Source organism: Cryptotermes secundus, unplaced genomic scaffold (assembly GCF_002891405.2).
Source record: "Cryptotermes secundus unplaced genomic scaffold, Csec_1.0 scaffold8098, whole genome shotgun sequence".
Lineage (NCBI taxonomy): Eukaryota > Metazoa > Arthropoda > Insecta > Blattodea > Kalotermitidae > Cryptotermes > Cryptotermes secundus.
Window position 1 is genome coordinate 1 of NW_019735136.1, and position 21,807 is coordinate 21,807.

Below are 21,807 nucleotides of genomic sequence, written 5' to 3' on the forward strand. Positions count from 1 at the left end.
AAAGTCTTCGTTAGATTATATTGTGACTGGTTAATGGACTGAACTAGACCTGTCTATTTATATATTCGTCAGTGGCAGAAATTATTTTATCAAACTCCCATAAAGAAAACAATTATGATAAATTTTCGGTGCTTCCACTAAACAACTTTCAACAAATATTATCGCGGAATATTAGCCTCTAATGTAAGTATTTGTCCTTAACCAGGAACTGGTGGACAAGGAAATGGCCTACACAAAACAGTGGAAAGACCACTTTAAACTATAATTTTTACAAAGATTAAAATCACAAATATCTGCTGTATACATACATACACACACAGATACGGACCCACACTTATTACTTCGTTAATGAAAACCTGTATATTAGATCCGGACATGGAAATGAAGAGAACCAGTCTTCCTTGTCACAGTCTTATCTGGCCACGTTGTGATGGGTAAAATTTCCGGTATTTCCAAGGTTTCCGTTCCCTTCATTTCGCTGGTAGGGATCCGATTGCCAGAAAACACACAGAGACTGTTGTTGAGACTTGAGTCTTCCAGTAGACCGAAGACACAACCCTCAAATGTCTCAAGTTAAAAAGGAATCAAGGGTCCCACACCCAGTAAAAGGGATTAGGTCAGGATTTTTACCGATATGCTTTCTCTGTGTCAAAAAAGTATCAATTTCCAATTTGTTAGTCCAAACAAATACTCGAAATGCGTTGTTTTTTGTTATTTAGTTTAGAAAATAAATGAATTTTCTAAATACTACTTTTGTACCTGTTGGTTCTATATAACGGTTGAAATGTCTCGAATAAGGCTAGAATTACTTGTATTAATGATGATTTCTGTATTGTGTGTGCCTTGTGAACGCTCTTCGAACTATCTCCAAATTAATGTAAGACGAGACAACTACCAGAGCCCGAATGCTTGCACTAAGGCAGCTCAAGACTTAGGCACTGTAGCCGGACGTCTCTGCTGTCGCCATTGGTACAATGGAGCTAGCAAGCTTATTAAGCCTTGCCTGATGTCTCCAGTTGGGATACAGTAATCCTTTCCTATAGAGAGAAGTAATTAATTCGTGCCAAGTAATTTCTGAGAAGGTACTCCAGAATACACTTCTGTAGCATACGGAATTAATAATAAGGAAATATCTATTGTTTTCCTTGGCATTACAGCCCCAGTGGGCCTAGGCCTACCTCCATGAACTTCTCCGTTTCACTTTGGTTTACTAGATCTTACACATTCGGTAGGACCCCTTGGGGGGGTGATCACCTCGTCGCAAGGCCTCTACCTGTACACAAACACAGAAAAACGCATACACACAAATTAACATTGATGGCATGAGTGGGATTCGAACCCACGATCCGGCTTCCGAGCGAGGGAAGACAGTTCATGCCTTAGACCGCTTGGCTGCCGTGACCGTCAAAGAAATATGTATACCCTTCATATTTGTTCCAGTAGTGAGAACTTGTACTCAGAAATTTAATACGCGTGTTTTCGAATACGTTCTGTGTTATTTTAATTACTTCATTGTTCTTAACTACAATTTATTCCTGATTAAATTCTTGTAATAGGATAATTAAAATATATCTGTAATCCGTTTCATTAAACGGTCATTTTCACTGAATCTTCTTTTTTTTTTTGTTGCTAGTGAGGTGGGACTAAATCCCTTGTACTCCGCCCACTTCTGGCCTATTGTACCAGCCCCAGATTAAAGGTGAGGGTGAATGTGTAGCTATTGGTGGAATGAAGATTGGCAGGGGAAACCGAAGTACTCGGAGAAAACCTGCTCCAGTGCCACATTGTCCACCACAAATCCCACTTTGACCAGTCACGGGATCGAACGCGGGCCGCCTCGGAGGGAATCCAGCGACTAACCGCTTGAGCTATGGCGGGGCATTCACCGATACATGCTTGAACAGCCTGTCAAAGAGGCCCCGCGTTCTAAGGCATATCTGGAAAGTGCAATTTTAGGGGACACAGAAGAATGAAATTAACAAATGCCGGTATAACGCGAGATGCGAGATTTTTCTTTCTAATATTGTCCAATACAAAAATAAGAACGCCTTATTTTTGGAAACTTAAGGATAAAAATGAACCAGATGGCTATGAGGTGTTCTGTTTGCTAATGCTAAAGATATTTGCTGAAATATCTAGAATTAAATTGAAGGAGTTAAATTTTGAATCTATTTTTCTTAATAGCATAATTTCCCCCCCCCCTGTTACCAAAAACCCTAAGAAATAATAAAATTTAAAGTTTCTTAAATATATCTGCCTTCCTCATTGATCTGTCGGCCCATTAAATTACATCTGTTCCTCGCCAGCACAGTCAATCTTGGCTTAAGGTCCCATCGAGATCTACGACACAAGATTTTACTTCTCTCCTAGACATGGACTTGATTTAGAAATTGGGCCCTGTATTTCCAGGAGTGATGTGGTCGGGCTTTCTGCGCAGGCGCTACGTCTGTTGCCTCGGAGATTCAGCACGAGAATATCCGCTCTGTCACAGCGGCAGATCGCCCTATATTCGAGCTTATGCAGTTGGTGCTGAAAGCGTCTCACCGTTAAGAATGAGTCAAGCACTGTATCTTAGTGTTCACTTCTCGTCGTAACAGAGTGAGTGGGTTTCCAGTTTCTTATGTGTGAGTTCCTGGGATCAGGCCGCCAAGGTTTCGTAGTTTTCTTTAGTCCCTCCAGACGGATACATGGAAGGAATGAGTAGAGGTTGTGACAGGTTTGTGTGCAAACAGGTAAGAATAGAAGAGTCCGTTGGACTATTTTTATTCACATTCTAATTGCATGTAATTTCATATTCATATTTTTACTATAACACTAGAAATGAAGTGAAATAGACATGCCTCGTGATTTTCATTGTTTGATTTTAAACTACTTAAACAGTCAGTAAGCAGTAGTTACAGCAGATATTTGGCATAGAATCTAAACGTGAACAAAAGTGTGCGTGTATAATCCCCTTGAGGATAAGAAGTGGTCCATCTGCAGCTGGTCGTCTCCATTTGAGAATTAACGTGAAATTCCGTGACTATGATGTCCGGTACACTGAAACAGATAAAAGATTGTGCTTGTTTATATAATTGTAATACTTGTTAATGACCAACAAATATAATTTTCTGCTTCAAAGCAGGAAGGATATCGACTGAACAAAGCGTATGTCAGAACTTTGACCTCTGTTGTGGATAACCAATTCATCTCCTGCCAAATTTTCACAACAGACCTGGGGGCCACACAGCTTCATATCCAATGGGAATTTGGGCAAAATTTGCTGCTCCATTATCAGTATTTATTTCGTACAATCTGTCATTCCTAGAAAAATAAATGACTCCGTCCAATGTGACCTGTAAGATTTTACTACATGAAAACTTAACACCATTACATGTTTCGGTCTTTGTGGACCATCTTCAGAGGGCAAACTTCACTACAAATAGGAAACCACCATCACATAAGTTGTTTAGACGTAAACATACACTTATATGCTAGAATACATAGTACACAAAATAGAACATTTCACAAACACAGCAGTTCCTGGGAATGTAAAGTTTTTTAATTTTTTTTTATAGGAACTTATTTATTAACAATCAGAATTACGTACATTCTATAGGTTAATGGTTTCGCTAAGGACTATTACATGTCATACGAGGAGAATGTCCATCGACATTACCTCTTCAGAAGTTGATTTGTTTTATATCAGGTCATTTGGCCATTTCCTTTTTAATCTTCTATTGTTGGTTGGCTCCCTGAGTGGTTGCAATAGTTCGTTCTCGTGGGTTTCAATTTTGCTCATATGTTGGCGGCTTCTGTCCAGGATGATGTCTTTCACGAATTTTAATTTCAAGTCTTTATGTAGGGTTTCATTTGACACATACCAAGGTGCGTCGACTAACATCCTTAGGATTTTCGATTGTGATCTTTGGATAATGTTGGTGTTGGACTTACAGGCACATCCCCAGAGTTCAATGCCGTACGTCCAAATTGGTATAATTACTGTTTTGTATATAAGGATTTTGTTTTCGAGGGATAGTTTTGATCTTCTGCCTATAAGCCAGGACATCTGCTTGGTCAGTAAATCTATTTGTTTACGTTTTTTTGCTATGTGGCATTTCCACGTCATTTTGCAGTCTAGATGCATTCCGAGGTATTTAACTTCTTCTTTGCTAGGAATAACGGTGTTATTTATATGGACGACTGTTGGTTTCTTTTTCCTTAATGTAAAGGTAATATGAACGGACTTACTTTCATTTATCTTTATTCTCCATTTCTTGAACCAATCCTGGAGGGTATCGAGATGTTGTTGTAGATGTACTGTGGCTAGCTCCAGGCTTTTATTGTTTGATAAGATCGCTGTGTCGTCTGCGAACGTGCCGGTAGTGGTATTTGTTGATGTTGGAATGTCTGACGTGAAGAGTACATATAGCATTGGACCCAGAACGCTACCTTGAGGTACACCTGCTTCAATGGGGTAAATTTCTGACGTCTCGCTTCCTACTTTGGTTTGGAAATATCGGTCGTTCAGATAAGATTTGAAGAGTTTGGGGTATGGGGGTCGAAGAGTCTTTCTGATTTTAAATAGCAAGCCGTCATGCCAGACTCTATCAAACGCTTGGCTTACGTCCAGAAACGCAGCTGTACAATAATTTCCCGCTTCTAAGGATTTGTTGATTTCGTCGGTTATTCTATGCACTTGTTGTATGGTTGTGTGTCCTGGTCGAAAGCCGAATTGGTGTTGAGGTATCCATGTATTTGTTGTGAGGTCATCCTTAATTCTGCGGAGTATGATTTTTTTGAATACCTTAGATATTACTGATGTTAGGCTTATAGGTCGGTACGAAGCTATGTCCGAAGGATCCTTCCCCGGTTTAATTATTGTGATGATCTGAGAGAGTTTTAAGGCTATAGGCCAGTAGCTCATCCTTAATATGCCATTGAATATGTATGTCAGCAACACAAATCCCTTTTTTGGTAACTCTTTCAGCATCTTTGCAGTTATTTGGTCTGGACCTGGTGCCTTTCTCAAGCTTAATGACTTAACGATTCCGTTGATTTCTTTAGGAGTAGTTAGCTTCAGTGTCCGATGTTCTTCAGTAGACGTTGACTCTTCTTCCTCTGATAGGTCGTTTGGATCATTTGTGGGTGCTGCCTCATTATGCGGAGTAAATATATTGGCAAAATATTTTGCAAAGAGTTCAGATTTCTCTTTATTATTTCTTGCCCAGGGGCCTGCAGTTGGTGTTGTTTCTCGTATTGGTGGCGAGGATTCTTTAGGTTTTTTTATGTTTTTAATGGGCTTCCATATTGAGTAATCATACCTGCTGAGGTTTTGTATGAAATCCGTAAAGGATGCTTCTCTCAGTTTCTTTAATTTGGCTTTTAGCTTATTTGTCAACTGGTTGTATCTGGTTTTATCGGTTGGGTTGTGGGTTCGGTGCCATATCGCTCTTGCCTTTCTTTTATCCTTTAGAAGTTGTTTGATTTCTAGAGGAGTACAGTTGGTACTTCTTTGTGATTCCAGTGGAGGTGTGGATTGAATAGCGGCTTGTTGCATGACTTTTGTAAGTGTTTCAATTGCAAAATCTAGGTCTTCGGCTTTCTTCAGCGTTATTTTTAGATTTATATTGTTGATGATTTCTTCTCTATATTTTTCCCAGTTGGTTTTGTGGTTATGTAATCTTGAAGTGTTATGTCTGGTTATCACTGAAGAACTTATGGTCGTTATTATGGGAGTATGATCTGATGAAAGTTCAAAATTAGGCTCAATGTCTGTATATGCTGCCGAAATTCCTTTTGCTACAAAAAAGTCTAGAAGGTCTGGTGTTTTTGCAGGGTCAGTTGGCCAGTACGTCGGAGTTCCACTTGAGATATATGAATAGTTATTGTCCTGCATAAGTTTTGCAAGTTCCCTTCCTTTCGTGGTCGTTAGTCTTGAGCCCCATATGACGTTTTTGCTGTTATAGTCTCCTCCAGCTAAGAATCTCTGGCCTAATGTGCTAAAGAACTGCTCGAAGTGTTCTTTTTTATGTTGTGCCTAGGGGGGCAATACACCGCTGAAATCGTTAGTTCATAAGGGAATGTACTGACTTTTATAGAAGTGGATTGTAAGTGATTCTCCTTGTATTTTGGGAGTTGGTAATGATCGATTGTTTGCTTTATGAGGATAGCAGTGCCTCCGTGTGCGGTGCCATCTGGATGATTGGTATGATACACTCTGTAGTTTGGAATTTTGATATAACTTTCGGCTGTGAAGTGCGTTTCGCTGATGAGCAGAATGTCTATGTGTTGTTCTTTAAGGAACAGAATCACTTCGTCTTTGTGCCCAATAAGACCATTCGCATTCCAGAGTGCTATTCTCAGAAACTTAGTTATTACTTCAGTTTGCTTATTAGCGTGGTTAGCATGTTAAGTACTAAGCTATTTTGCTGTATAAGTTCATGAAACATCTGTTTGAATTCTTCTAAAAATTTGCTTAGCGTTATGTTTTGGCTGTTGTCGTTCTGACCTCTGGTTACGTCTGCGTAGGATCTGTTTACTCTGGGAGGCAGGATTGGTAGTGTGTTGGGTAGGGGGGCAACAGGGTGAGGGTCTGGTGCTGTAGTGTAATTATCGTTTGGAATTTGCATTTTTTGGGTTGCTTTTCTATTTTTAGTTAAGTTGTGGTAGTATTCACAGCCCTTGTAATTTGCGGGGTGTAATCCCCCACAAAGGCCACATTTTGCCGGGGTGTCTCTACTCTTTTTGCAAGCTGTTGAATTGTGATGTCCACCACATTTGACACACAGGTAAGGCCTATTGCAATAGGTCTTAGAGTGGCCGTACAACTGGCATCTTGTGCACTGGATTATGTGCTTGGATTTATTAGGCGGTTCGATTTCAATGATTTTGTTTTGGAGACTTCTTATTTTGTAGACTTCCTTGTTGTTGTTTGCTGGTTCTAAATCTACAAAGAATAAGTTGAGCGGTTCTTTAGTTTGACGATGCTTTGCATTGATTATGTTTCTGACCTTGTGGCCTAGTTCAGCTAATTCTTCCGTTATGTCCTTTAGTTCTACCGTATGGTGTAGGTGCTTTATGACTATTTTGTAGGCCCTTTCGTCTCTTGGTTGGTACGAATGGAATATGATGTTGTTTTCTCTCATAAAGTTTATCATCTTTCTGTATGTTTCTGGGGAGTTGCAGTTTATTTTGATTATGTTGTTTGCCATTGACCTGGTGCTGTAATTCTCTTCTTCTGTTACCACGGCTAAGTGATTTATCATCTGGGGATAATTTATGACGTCGTATACGAATATTGGTGGAGGCCTGGGAATCTTTTTTGTTGTGTTTGCGTTCTCTGTTTCTTCGTCATTTACTGTTTCATTTGGAAGTAGGTCATATCTGTTGTTTGTTGTTATTGTTGCTTCTGGAGGATTGTTGCTTTGGATGACTTTGTTTGTTTTCCTTCCTTTGGTGCCTCTTACTTTTTGCCATGATGTAGTGTTAGTGGTTTCAGTGATGTCTCCGTCTTGTTCATCATCAGTGGTAGGGGTTGTTCTGTGCAGTTGGTTGCATTGATTTGGTAATGACATTGGGTCATCTGTAGTCGGTTGGGAATTGCATGGGAGGTTGAATGCGTTAGGTAAGAAATGTTGGTTTTGCATGTGTATTGGAATTTGTACTGGTGGAGTTACTTGACTAATGATTGTTGGTTGCCACTGGGTACTTACGGGTTGATACATTTGAAAGTTGTTGCATCCTGGTCCATTGCTGGCTGGTAGCATTTCTTGTCCGTTTTTAGGTTTCTTCTGATTTGATTTGACTCTTACAAGTCGCCACTGAATTTATTGTAATTGGTTGTATTGCTAATACGTTGTAATTTTCAACTGAGCACTGTAGTTAACTCTCTGTCTCACTCGGAACTTCAGATCGATAACCTCTTAGCTCTCACAATACGTCCGTTCACTCGGAGCGCACGAACGAGAATTTTTAAAAAATTGTATAAAATTTCTTGATGCTAATTAAAAATATTTTGGATTGTCAATAATTAAAATTCGTAAACCATGCAGGCTCGTGTTCGTCCTCCCATCGTCCCTCTTATATGGGGCAGATATTGTGCCAGCTGGCTCTCTTGATGTGGAGGTTCTTTATATCGTCCAGGGTTTGCTCGTGGCTGCTATGATGTTTTCACTGTTGAACTGTTCCAACATTATGTCACGATACACATACGTTGCGATATTTTGGGTTTTTACGGACTGCACACACCGGATTTTCATAAAGGGATCCTTTGTATCATTAGATTCATCCTCCTTGAGGGCATGTACATGCACATTCGGAACAGTGACTCTAATTGAGAAGGCCTGCTTGAAAACGTCCTTGCCTACTTCACAGTGAATGACGAAGCGCTTAGTATCCACAAAACTTACCACATTTGCAAGTACCTCCGTCACAGAATGCCCTCTCGAAATAGATAGTGTACTGCCTCTGGCATGTGACCCAACATTGCTGGAAATCGCAGGCCGCTTCTATAAAAAAAGAAGCAAAATAAGGATGGCTGTGAAGACTATTTTTCAATTATCAGCATAGAGCAAATAGAAATTAAATTCTACCGATAAGAAAGAACCTCCCATTTTTGTTTCTGTTTCAAGTTGCGCAAGTAAAATCTCCGCCATGATAAGGAATATGGTATGGAGAGTTCTGTATCTTGGATGTAACGCCAGAAGTCAGACAGAGGCTTACCGATGTTACGGAAGAACATGCAGCCTCCTTTTACAGTTTCATTAAGTTGGGTGAAAAGGGAGATAGAAACAATTTGCCTGCTGCTTGCTGAATGCCGGTTTTCTTGCTTCACTTATATGTAAGCACTGAGGTTGGAGGTAGTATAGACATCCAGAACGTATGTTTCTACTAGACTACATGGCATCACATTCCAAAAATAGTAAAGATTATAGACACTATCGTAAAAACGTCAAATGCAAGTAATTGGGATTAATTATCGGCGGAGTAAAGATAATTTTTCTCTTCTTTATAACGTACAGTGTACCTTGGATACAACCCAGTCTCCTACTCAGTGGGTGCCGAGGGCTCTTTTCTCAGGGAGAAAATGGACGGGGAGTGAATCTGGGCCACTCAACTACTACCGAGGTTCAGAATGCATACAGCTATACTTTCATTTCGTCATTGATATTGATTATAAAGGAAGTATAATGTTATCACTCTGCTACATTATTTAAGCACCACGAAATGGAGACGTATGTGGAGTGTAGTTACAGATCCATGTATTCTACAGACCTCGGTTCCCCTTGGATAAGAGAATTAGAAGCTCCTATACAGGTCTGTAAGCCGTGGGGGAGAGAAATATGTACTTGTAATTAAGAATTGTGAAAAGTCAATACGAACAATTACCAATGCAACCCCCTCCTATAGTCACTCATATACGTGACGGTAAGTTAGCTTACCTGCAGGGTACTGTGCGATGAAGGTGCCGAGCACGACCAGAATTGCAAACAGGAACACGGCAGTCCTCATTGTAGCGAACTTGGGGTTTCTGGTGTATCCTTGGTATGATGGAGTTCTCAAGATTCCCACAAATGGCCTTCAGACACTGCGTTTTGCAGAAACCAGATTATATTTCGCGCAATTTCTCTATTTCAGACAATGTGTGACATGAGAATAACCTCTCAGCTCTATAATCTATGTAAAGTCTGTAGTTGTCTGATACGTGGGTTAAAATGTGTTTAGAACATCCTGTGATTTGGTGTATATCGCGCCTTCGTGGTTTATTTGTTGTCAGAATTTCGTTGTTATTGAAGTCGGACATTTCTGCTAAGATTTTCCATTTTGCCCCCCCCCCATATCTCTTAGGCGCATGTTTACAAAGAAGGGATTAGAACAATCTAATTCCGTTTCTATCTTTATCACGCGGTCCCTGAAACCCATGGATAATAGACGGGAGATCTGGACTATAGAGGCTAAGAGGAATTTCCGGTGTTAGGCTCGGTCAGAACGCGCCATGGTTCTGACGCCATTCATTCAGTCCTTACCAGCGAGCAGTGTACAGTGAAATGAGTTTTGAGATCTTTATGAAGAAGAGATAATTGGGTGGTTTTCGTGTTAGATGTTCACTGGTGGTTCTGGGGAGGCTGTGTTTCCATCTTCATGAACCGTGTACCTAAAATAATAGTTCCATTTGGATCCGAGTATCAAAATGTTTTTCAATTTTATTTTGCAATGTTCAATTTTTATGTGTTTCGCAATATCGCAGTTGTAACTGCATCCTGAATTTGTATTGAATAACGTGTAATTAATTTGTCACTAATTCAATTCGTTAAGGCGGCAGACATAGACATGATGCCGTTACGAATCCCATTATCCTGACCACTGGGTCACGGGCCGCCATTTCTATCTCGCCTTCGGAACGTTATTTGCAGACTCAGGCAACTGCTGGTACATGAGTTAGGTGTAGTTGCAGAGCGGCAGGAATTCTGCATGAATATCATGTGTTGTATCCGTAAACTGAAATACTTTATTTATTTAAACTGTAAGAGTCCAGAACGTACGTGCATGTCCTCCCAAGCAGTAGCACAGGAATAATAACAAATGACAGTTACATTCTCGGAGTTGTTGGGATTCCCCGCTGCAGTGGCAACCAACATGCTTTGGCGTGTGCAATTTGCTACAATTCTGCATATCCCTAATTGCTGTTGTTACAATAGAAATTTTATAGATTAGGAAATAGGTTATCATTTGTATTTTGATTTATTGCTTTTTCTTTTTTTGTTCCCTTTTCTTGAGTTCCTTTTTTCAACGTTAGAACGAGTAATATTTCATCCAATAAGAATTGGCTTGACTACAGAATTAGTCAGAAAATACTTAGTGGAATGTAAGGCAGTACGCAATGAATTAAAGAGAATATAAGTATTTATGGTTTTTTACCTTATCGGAGTTGCTGAGACTTCTCACTGCCGCGACAACTGGCCGTGCTTTGGTGTATGCCACTTGCTACAGGTCTTATATATCGGTAGATACTTTGGTCGAATTTTCCCCGGAATTGAAACGCGCATGTCACCTGTTATCATTAATATTTTTGTACTGTTGTATTAGAAACCTTGTAGTGCAGAAACCCNATTTTAAGTTTGTGTCAATGTCTTCCACACAATTTATGTAGTAAATTCCCAATATTTTTGTGATAACCGGCTTTGTTCAATGTGGGCACATGTCGTGTTACAGCCGGGCATTGTGGCCTGGTATCCAAAGAATTCATTAGGACATACTTAATAAATGTTAAGATAGAGTAACTTTAAGCTGCTTTTATACCTACTCGTATATTTCCACACATTTTTCTCATTTCACCCCCAGTGCATCTCTGACGTCACAGGCCTCTGCTTTGGATATTTTGTTATCAATTTTCTAAGTTTAACCAGCCACAAATTTGCAAGTTGGAAAAACTCCAGTTTCTTTGCTCGTACCACTTTTATAAGTTGCTTAGTGACTTATTAAACTCGCAAGTAGGATGGGTTTTATAAAGTGGCGTATTTGCTCTATGTAGGAACTACTGGGATACGGAAATAGCCGTTTCTAAATAATACACGCACGCAGCAATGCAACAACGGAGTTATCTTACCCGTTTCTAGTCAACGGCTCGATAAACAAAATTCCGCATAGGAAATATATTAGATTGCCTATTAAATTCAGTTCAATTATATATCGAAATATTTTTTGACACTATAAATTTTTTCTTATATAAGGAGCAGAATGTAAACAACCGAGCCCAAATTATAAAAAATAGAAAATAAAATACAGACAATATGGAAGATCTTCTATACTGTGACAGACAGAATATAAGTATCCTGAAGATGAAATTTCAAATTTCTCCGAAACTTTGATACATATCTACTTCACCTAACGGTGTCATACTACCATAGTCAGTAAGTTAGTGGAATGGCCGCAAAGCATCATACGGGAATTTAGTATCAAAATATTTCAGCTATTATCAATGTTCGCAGACTTGTAAAGCGGCTAACAGCAACTATTCTTAGGGCCGATGTGGATCTGCGTAAGTGTATGTGAATACCTTGTAATATGATTCGATAAAACCACATTCCACGAACTTAATGACTCTACAATATATGTCGGAAGATATTAATGCAGAAAGCAGTGAAACTCTGTGACACCACGAGCATCTAAAATAATAAAGAAAGCTCTAGGCTTTTATTCGGGAGTTGTTGGGCTCCAATCTAGGCTAATATCCGAATGATATTGTTCTCGGTTTATCTCAGTTCCTTCAGGCAAATGCCGGAATAGTACCTTAGTTACATCACTACCGGTTCCTTCTAAATTCCTTTCAATTCATAATTCATCCGCATCCTGCCATTCGTCGCTGTTACGTCGTCGTGATACCGAAAGCGTCGTCATTCGAACCGCTGATCACTAACCCGTTTCTGATGTGATTGTACAAACAACGTAAACATTTACAGTTTTGGTGGTGCGAAAGGAAGTCGAGCATCACATGAAAGATATACGAGTATTGTTGCCAGACAGCATCTCTGTTTTGTCGATGAATGTCTCGCCTCTGGCTTCTGCTTGTCTATTTCTCTTTTAAAGCAGCAACAGAAACACAAGTCTACTGCTATTCTTACACACAAAAGTGTGAGCTTATGTGTTTTCCCACTGCACAAAATATTCTACATTTGTATTTTCAAGAAATTTATCTGTATATAAAGATGTCTTGTGAAGAGACAGCCGAAAGAAACAATTTAATGCGAAACCTGTATTATACTGGTACTTGTTCGTGCCAAACCATTTTGTGGGAATTTATTCCAAGTTAGTCTGTCTACAGGACCCGGGTGAACCCTCCGAAACACTTGTGTAACTTCGCTTGTATTCAATTCCTTGTGCCGCAACACACTGCACACAAGTGTCTCGAAATGTCAAAGATATTCGCACACAATGTAGGCCTGATTTTCACGTTGTGAAATTAATATTTATGAATATACACTTATATTTTCGTGTCATATTTGCACCAAGAGTGAGAACATGGCTCAACATTTTTTAGAACGCGTATTTTCGAATACGTTACTTGTGACTTTAATTACCTCATTGGCCTTAATTACAATTTATTCCTGATCAAATTCTTGTAATGCGATAATTAAAATATATTTGTGCTTTGATTCATTAAACGGACATTTTCACCGATACTGCCGATCACCAAGGCCGCGCATTCTGAGGCATGAACTGTCTTCCCTCGCTCGAACGCAGAATTCGTGGGTTCGAATCCCACTCAAGGTATGTGTCTGTGTTCGTAGCGTTCTAGCGACGGGCTGATCACTCGTCCAAAATATGAGGTCAGGGTCCAAAAAAGGGCTGTAGAGCCAATGATGAATTAATCAATGAATGAGTGAACAAATGAACATGCCTACGCTTGTAACAGATTGCAAAGTTTATGTGTGCTTGCATAGAGTCTAATTAACAACACTGTCGGTAATCCAGATAATATTTTAAGAACGAACAGATTTACTGAATATCGAGGCGTGTGTGATAAGCTTCAGAAGCTCAGAAACCGAAGACGTAAAATGTAAGACCTGGTTGCTTAGCTACTTTCTTCATTTGCAGGAGGCTTTCTATTTTCTGGTAGTTTCTTAAAAAGTATTTAATAGTTTACTTTGTCTATGTGCTTTGCGTGCAGGAGTCTTTCTACTTTCTGGTAGTTTTGTAAGAAGGGTTTAAACTTTATTTCCGGGAATTCCAGTGATGGCTAAGAAGAGCCGCGCGCCAATTGCCACGTCATTTCTGCAGCGTAATATAACGAAATGCCGGAGATGATGAATTTTAACACTTTGCGGACCGGCGATTTAAATATTTAAATCACCTTGGAGACCGGCATTTTTAAACCTACTACCCTAAATTGTGCACTGTTCACTTTAAAAATTAATATAACATTTCCTAGTTAATTTTATGAAATAAAATTTTTGGATAACATTTACCAATGCTCCTAGAAGTGCTTCAGAGTGCGATATTTCTGGAAACATTCCCCTTTGTTAAGTGGCATTATGCACTTTCAAATGTAGACACTCATACTCTTTTTGTGAACAGTCCAAACATGGCATTGCCTAGAAAGTTTCTTCCCCTTGGAATGTTCACTCTTCACAATTTGCACGCGGGTATTTTTAGGCAAATCACTCGAGAGTCGCCCTGGGGTGGTCCACATGAGGCCTTCATGGGGTGGGAGTTGAAGGGCCAGATCCTACTAAGTCTTTGTGTGACCCTGGTTCTGCCGCCACCATTTGGGCTGTAGCCCTGGCCTTTGCCACATTCATCAGAAATGCTTCGTATTTCAATTTAGAATCAGGGTTTAGATTTTTGTAAACCAAAAATGAATTGAAAATGGCACAATTTATAAGACACAAGGCAACTTTCACTTTTATTATCTGTGGCCACAATTCTTTGTTGACCCCTGTCACTTCCACTGTCTGAGTCACTAATCACTACTCCTCCCCAAGGCATGTCAGATACCTCCATAAACAAGTCAGAGAGAACACTTTGCCTTCAACCGCTTTGTTCCTTGAAACATATTCCCCTCTACTAACTTCTGTCTGGTATATAAACAGCTGGAAGGGGCAGAGTATATTTTCTTTTGGAGTAGGGACCCTAGCCAGCCAGGTCAAGTGACTGAATACTTAGCGTACATTCCGAAGATTTATTATGCAGTATTCCTTGCAGTTGCATAGTGCCAGAGCAAGGTATAGTGTGTTACAACGTAATGTGTCCTAAAGTAATAAAAATATGCCAGCGGTCCGCCACGTTTAAAAGCGAAAAATCTTTTAAAGGGCGCGCGGTCCGCAAAGTGTTAAAGGACAGAAGAGAAGGCTGTCGCGCACTAAATTTTAGTCGCTGTTTCATCATTTGCCTGCAGAGACCGAGGAAATCTAAAAGGAATCTCAATCAGAATATATGGTGTATCGTACCCGACACGAACCAGTGCCTACAATACAACAATACAGAAACGGTTCTGTTTGAGCGATCTGCATGGAACGAATCCCTTACAGTCAGTCATAAAATTCGCCGAACTTTGCAGAAACCAGCCATTCTTTTATGTTTATTTAAGTATGCTTTTGCGTTCATTTAAGTGTGCTGAAACTTAGTCATGCATACTGTATCGTACTATCCACCAAAACATACCATTTCATTTGGGTAAGGCATGTGGAACAAAAGTGGCACTAGTACCAGTATCTTCAATGTTTTATTACAGTGTTACATTCAGTACAGCAGCTCACTAAAATACGCGTCCTTACGGGAGTATCGTTGTAGTGGAGATGGTCCTTACACACTTGTTTGAATCATGGCTGCACTCCAAGCCACCGGGACACACTTTGTAATGTCCGTTATAACCGTCGTAACTCGCTGAGCAGTTGTCTCCAATACCTAGGAACAATTTTAATAATATTGACTTTGTTACATATTATGAATTTATAATATTAATAATAATAACACAACTCACGCAGCCACAAGAGGACACATCACAAGACGCAGTATACACAAAATGTAAGAAGAACGACTGCCATAGCGGAAGATTGATATAATACGCGAGTTTGAAATTCGACGTATAAGATGATAAATCTTAACAAAATTTTAATATATAAATGTTATTATAGTACATGACGAATATACATTTTGTATCATTTTATAAACGACACGTGATGGCGAGCAGTGCAATGGTTTAACGTAAATAACACACCTGAGGATGGCACAGTAATGCCGAAACATGTAGTGAAGTGACAAGTGAGATTTTGTGCACCAGAAGACGGTCCATACATGCGAACGTAATAACCCAGCGTATTGAAAATATCGGTAACAGCTGAAAGCAAATTAAGGAAGACACTGAAGAGCAGTATCCTTTTGAACTGCCTAGGTCTGACTTTGCCGTCCGCTTGTTTTCCGTCTATGTGCAACGTCGGTTTGTATTCTCTCGTTGTCATCTCTTTATTGTCATTACAGGTTTCCGTCTAACCGGCCATTATCAGGTGAACAGGTTGTTATGATTCTCACTGTAATGCCATTCTGCTTTCCTTATGTAACTTCCTCGGACTGAATCTAATTTATTTGCGTTAACGAACTGTTGCAATGCACATGTTCGCCTTATCTGTAATATATGTGATGAGTTGTATTAGAATTTTATTTCATACGAAAAGAGAACAGTGTTACAGTGAGTGGCAGACTCCTTCGTCATAACAACCTGTACATCTGATGCTCGCCTGTTAGATAAACTTATAGTCACAATAAAGAAAAGATGACAGTATATTAACCGAAATTGCACATAGAAGGCAAGAAATTGAACGCAAAAATCAGTTCACAATGATTTCTTGTATTGCTACTCCATTTCGGTACTCTTGAGAGCCACCGCACTTGCCCAATCGATGTATCACATTTCAAAGGTTTAATATTATAAATTTTCTTGGTCATGACACGGCAGTATCTGTTATTGGTTACAAATTCCTTACAAGCTCCCTGTTTCCTTGTTAAGTCTACAAGCCGAAGTTAAAGAATTACCGACATTTTCCTTCAAAACTTACACAGATTATACGGTGTCATAAAACAGATGCTCATAATCTGAATATACTGGCATGTGCTCCGTTCTGCATTAGTGTTCAGAACACAATTCAGTTATCAAAATGAAAGTCGTCATCCAACAGATTATGAACAACACGATGCATTTTGTTATTCCAGAGGACACCTTCACGTACCGACAGTTTGAACGCAAGCACCACAGCAGTTTGCATAGCAGCAGCCGCACCATCCTCTGCTATGTACAGGTACGTACTGCTCGCCGGTGTGGCAGTCGGAGGCGTTTTTCACACCGCAAGATAAAGAAACGCATCTAACAGGAGGACAAACCACTGGATTCCCAATCGAAAGACCAGAACCATGATTCGCTGACAAGAGTACGATGTATGCAAAACTGAACACAGCAACGACAATCTGGAGAGAGATACAGGTAAATCATAAGCATATTCCTCAATTTGTAGTGTATGTCTGAGAAACTGAAAAAGGAGCTTATATGTACATAGTATGTTCTTTATGCATTGATTTGTGGTTGTATATAATTATATAAGCAGAAGTAACTGAAACGGAAATTCCCGAACAGCTAACAGTGAATCGAGATAAGTATTCGGGCTAGACAGAGATCCAGGACAGTACAAAAAGTACAGGAAATGGTGAACAAGAAAGTGTATTCAGAGATTACAGAGCAATGCTACAGAATTGGAGTAGCTTTCTTCAATTTAAAATCTTTATAGTTATCTGTCTTCATCATTGTCTTTTGCAGATGAATGTCAGATTTAAAGGATCATCAATATTAGAAATATTGTTTCACTGCGTACTGTGACTGAATCTGCTTCTCACCATATATAACGGAGAGAAGAGACACAAACTGCATGGCCTGTAGTCCGTAAGAGAAGTGTACCGACTGAGCGACCGCCTCTTGTTGGCGAAGCTAATGCCAACTGCTGCGGATAGAGGGTGTCGTGGTAAGCGCAACGGATCATGACGGCCGTTTATCTCAGTTTTCTAGAACGGAGGCTCCATTTCTTTCAACGATCTCCTCAATTGTCCCCACGAGGCTGAGTGGTCCCTTTTCCAGACCCAGTACTTCTAAGAAAATCTTGTATCGAACCTGGTAACTCTGCGACCGTAGGCAGGGACTCTAATCACCTCACCACAGGGATTTTCCAGATAAAACGCAAGGTTATAAAATATTTTCTGTTCTTTACGTATAAATATATAAAATATTATAAACCATTATATATACAGTGTGTTTAGCACATTAATGAAATCTCACTTTTATATCAGATAAACCTGTAAATACGAATTAATTATTACGTATATGCTGACCCTGTACATTATAACTTGGTATCATCATGATCAGTAATCTGTCAGACGACAGGTCCACAGTCCCTTCCAAAACAATTCCTAAACTTAATGCGATCTACAGCTTTCTCCTTCAAATGACAGTATCCCCTTCTGTCCCCAAGGTCATCCAGCATCTTCTTACGTCTTCTTCCTCGTCTTCTTGTCGCTTCTATCCGTCCCTTTATCTTTCCTTCAATAACTTCTTTTAGAAGGCAGTTTCTGTGTAAAACATGACCAATCCAATTAGCCTTCCGTTTTCTTACTTCGTGTAGGATATTCCTCTGCTCACTGACTCTAATTAACACTTCTTCTTTTCTCACATAATCGGTCCAACTGATCTTATCTATCCTTCTCCAACACCACATTTCAAAACTTTCCAGGTGTTTCTGATCTACTGCCCTAAGTGTCCAAGTTTCAGCCCCATACAAAGCCATGTTCCAAATGTAGCATTTCACTAGTTTCTTCCTCAAATTAAGTACAATTTGCTGGTAAAAGATTCTTCTTCTTGCTAAATGCAGCTTTTGCCATGGCAATCCTGGATTTAATTTCACTAGTACACCTTCCATCATCTGTTAACAAGCTACCCAATTATTTAAAACACTTCACATTCTCCAGTTGATTTGGTGTATTTTTATTGTGACTGGGGTTGGTTGTCTCGAAATTTTCATTACTTTTGTTTTTTCCACATTCATTTCCATAACATAGCACCTTCCAATTTCAATTAGTCTATCAATCATGCCCTGTAGCACAGTTTCTTCCATAGTAACTAACACAAGGTCATCTGCATATTTCACAGTTTGAATAATTTGACCTCCTAATTTGAAGTCTCCGAGCATTGTACAGCATTCGCTGTACAAGTTGAACAGAAATGGTGATAAACAGCATCCCTGTCGAACTCCTCTTCCAATCTGCACACTTCTTGTCTCCCCACTGTCCAGTCGTACTCTAACTTTCTGATCCATGTACAATTTGCTGATCAATCTTCTTTCACGCCAATCGATACCTGTTTCCTTTAGGATCTGCATTAATTTGCTCCAGTTTACACGGTCAAATGCCTTCTGCCCTTATATGAAGCAAACACACAGTTCTTCATCTATCTCTAAAGTTCGTTCTTCTATAATTCTCATCATCTCAATTGCCTCCCTGGTTCCTTTTCCTCTTCTAAATTAAATAAATTAGTAATTAAATTTATCGGAAATGAATCAAATATATTTTTGCCAGACAATATTTTGTATTAAGAATAACCAAATTCAATAAAACCCAGGAATTGTTTTGAATATGAAGCATTTAACAGCATACTCAACGTGATTTTGTTTTATTTTACTTGGTTCGTGCAAATACACCGCCTCTATGGTATAGTGTTCCGAGTTCCTTGCTACAGATCCAGTGATCCCGGGTTCGTTCCCCGGCGCTACCAGATTTTCTGAGAAGTAGTTGGTCTGGAACGGGGCCCACTCACCCTCGTTTATAATTGAGGAGTTATCTTAATGGAATAACGGCTCCAGTCTAGAAAACAGGAGATTAAAGGCGGTGGGGATCCGTTGCGCTGTCCACGGAACACCCTCTATCCGAAAAAGTTGGCACTAACTTCGCCGACAGACGGCGATACCTCGGTCGGTATAGTTCGCTTACGGACTACAGGCCACGGAGTTTTTTTGCTTGGTTTAAATAACATTAAAAATAAGCCTGCTGATTTATTTTGTTAAATTAGCTCCCGATTTCCTTACGTTGATGAGTTGTTCGTGTACAATACCTTATACCCTCCCATTGTATTCTGCTTTCCTGTATCCGATTTTCTTCGCTAGATTTTATTCTGAGTGGGTAATAGACTGAACTTGACCTGTGTATTTATATATTCCACAATGGCAGATGTTATTTTATCCAACTACCATAAACAAAGCAATTATTATAAATTTTCGGTGCTTCCACTAAACAAATTTCAACAAATATTATCGCGGAAGATTAGCCTCTAATGAAGTATTTGTCCTTAAACAGGAACTGGTGGACAAAGAAATGACCTACAGAGAGCAGTGGAAAGTCCACTTTAAACTATAATTTTTTACAAAGATTACAGACAAAAATATCTCTTGCATACATACATACATACACACATACACATACAGACAGACCCACGCTTGTTACTTCGTTACGAAAACCAGGATATGAGATCCGGACATGGAAATGAGGAGAACCAGTCTTCCTTGTCACAGTCTTATCTGGCCACGTTGTGATGGGTAAAATTTCCCCGTATTTCCAGGGTTTTCGTTCCCTTCATTTCGCTGGTAGGGATCCGATCGCCAGAAAACACACAGAGACTGGTGTTGAGACTTGAGTCTTCCAGTAGACCGAAGAAACAACCCTCAAAAGTCTCAAGTTAAAATTAAAAAGATAAGGTCAGAATTTTACTGATATGCTTTCTCTGTGTCAAAATTTATCGATTTCGAATTTGTTAATAGAAACATATAGTCGAAATGCGTTGTTTTTTGTTATTTAATTTAGAAAATAAATGAATTTTAAATACTACATTTGTACCTGTTGGTTCTATATAACCGTTGAAATGTCTCGTATAAAGCCATAATTACTTGCATTAATGATGATTTCTGTATTGTGTCTATCTTGTGAACGCTTTTCGATCTAACTCCAAATTAAGGCAGGGCGAGACAATTACCAGAGCCCCAATGCGTGTACTGAGCCAACTGAAAACTTAGGCACGGTAGTTGGACGTTTCTGCTGTCTCCGTAGGTACAATGAGGCTACCAAGCTTAGCAAGCCTTGCCTGATGTCTCCAGTTGGGATACAGTAATCCTTTCCTATAGAGAGAAGTAATTCTCTCGTGCCAAATAATTTGTGAGAAGGTACTCCAGATTAGTTTGTCTACAAGAGTCAGTTGGGGCCTCCCAGATATTTCTGTAGCATACGGTGTTAATAATTAGGAGATATGTATACCCCTCATATTTGTTCCATTAGCAAAATATGTACTCAAATTTTTATACGTGTGTTTTCGAATACGTTCTTTGTAACATTTATTACATCATAGTCCTTAATTACAATTTATTCTTGATTAAATACTCGTAATAGTATAATTAAAATATATTTGTTTATTAAACGGACATTTTTAATGAAACTCCATTCTTTTTTTATTACTTTTGGGGTGGGTCTAAGTCCCTTGTAGTGCGGCCACTTCTTGCCTATTGTACCAGCCGCAGATGTTTGATGATGTAACAGTTCATCATAATTTGTTGGACTATTTTCTTTTAATTAAATCTATATTAAGTTAATATCAAGAAAATACAAAGAAAATCCGGCAGATAGCCAACTCTTACACGCAGAAGGGACATAGTTCAAATTTTGCTATGTGGACAGGAAGTAACATCTGGTACTTTCCTGGAATTTTGGCAGTTTCAGCAGAGTCGGAAAGTCTTTGACAATTTGAGAGCTGGCAGCTTGGAACAGCTATAACTTAGAAGTGGGAGAGCCGGAGCCTCTTCCCCTGATCCTAATGCATCAAATCTCTATCAACTTTAGCGTCAGGTCAGCAACTGCCAGAGTCACATAGCAAAGTAACCTGATTGGAAATTGAGAAATTTAGGGAAATTCCTAGTTTGCATACTTAACCAATGGCAAAAGNGAAGCAACCTGATTGGAAATTGAGAAATTTAGGGAAACTCCTAGTTTGCATACTTAACCAATGGCAAAAGTGGAGGAGTGGATTTCTCCTGGAGCCTGTGGTTCGTGGACCTCAGGGTTCAGAGAGAGTGCATTCCACCTCAAGGAGTCTTCATCCAACTTTCGGCAAAGTCGGACACAAATATACAACTACGTAACTTCAGTAAAAGTGTTATAAGCAAATTTATAAAAAAGAGTTACTAATAGTTTCTGTTGCATCCAGTGAGTTGAAGTGAATTAAATAATTCATTCATTCATCAGTAATCTGTCAGA

At 39.3% G+C, this 21,807-nt stretch overlaps 1 protein-coding gene and 1 long non-coding RNA gene across 2 annotated transcripts; both read right to left on the bottom strand.

Moving 5' to 3' along the window:
* Window positions 1-9,496: 9,496 nt before the first annotated feature.
* Window positions 9,497-10,938, bottom strand: LOC117282694. Its single transcript, XR_004513532.1, has 2 exons — window positions 10,900-10,938; window positions 9,497-9,568 (listed from the first exon to the last, which is right to left on the bottom strand). It is a non-coding gene; the product is annotated as an uncharacterized LOC117282694 (long non-coding RNA).
* Window positions 10,939-15,174: 4,236 nt separating this feature from the next.
* Window positions 15,175-19,785, bottom strand: LOC117282693. The gene is made up of 4 exons (XM_033753362.1): window positions 19,622-19,785; window positions 16,704-16,938; window positions 15,698-15,817; window positions 15,175-15,384 (listed from the first exon to the last, which is right to left on the bottom strand). The coding sequence occupies exons 1-4, from the start codon at window positions 19,634-19,636 to the stop codon at window positions 15,251-15,253; spliced, it is 504 nt and encodes a 167-aa protein (XP_033609253.1). The 5' UTR covers window positions 19,637-19,785; the 3' UTR covers window positions 15,175-15,250.
* Window positions 19,786-21,807: the final 2,022 nt, after the last annotated feature.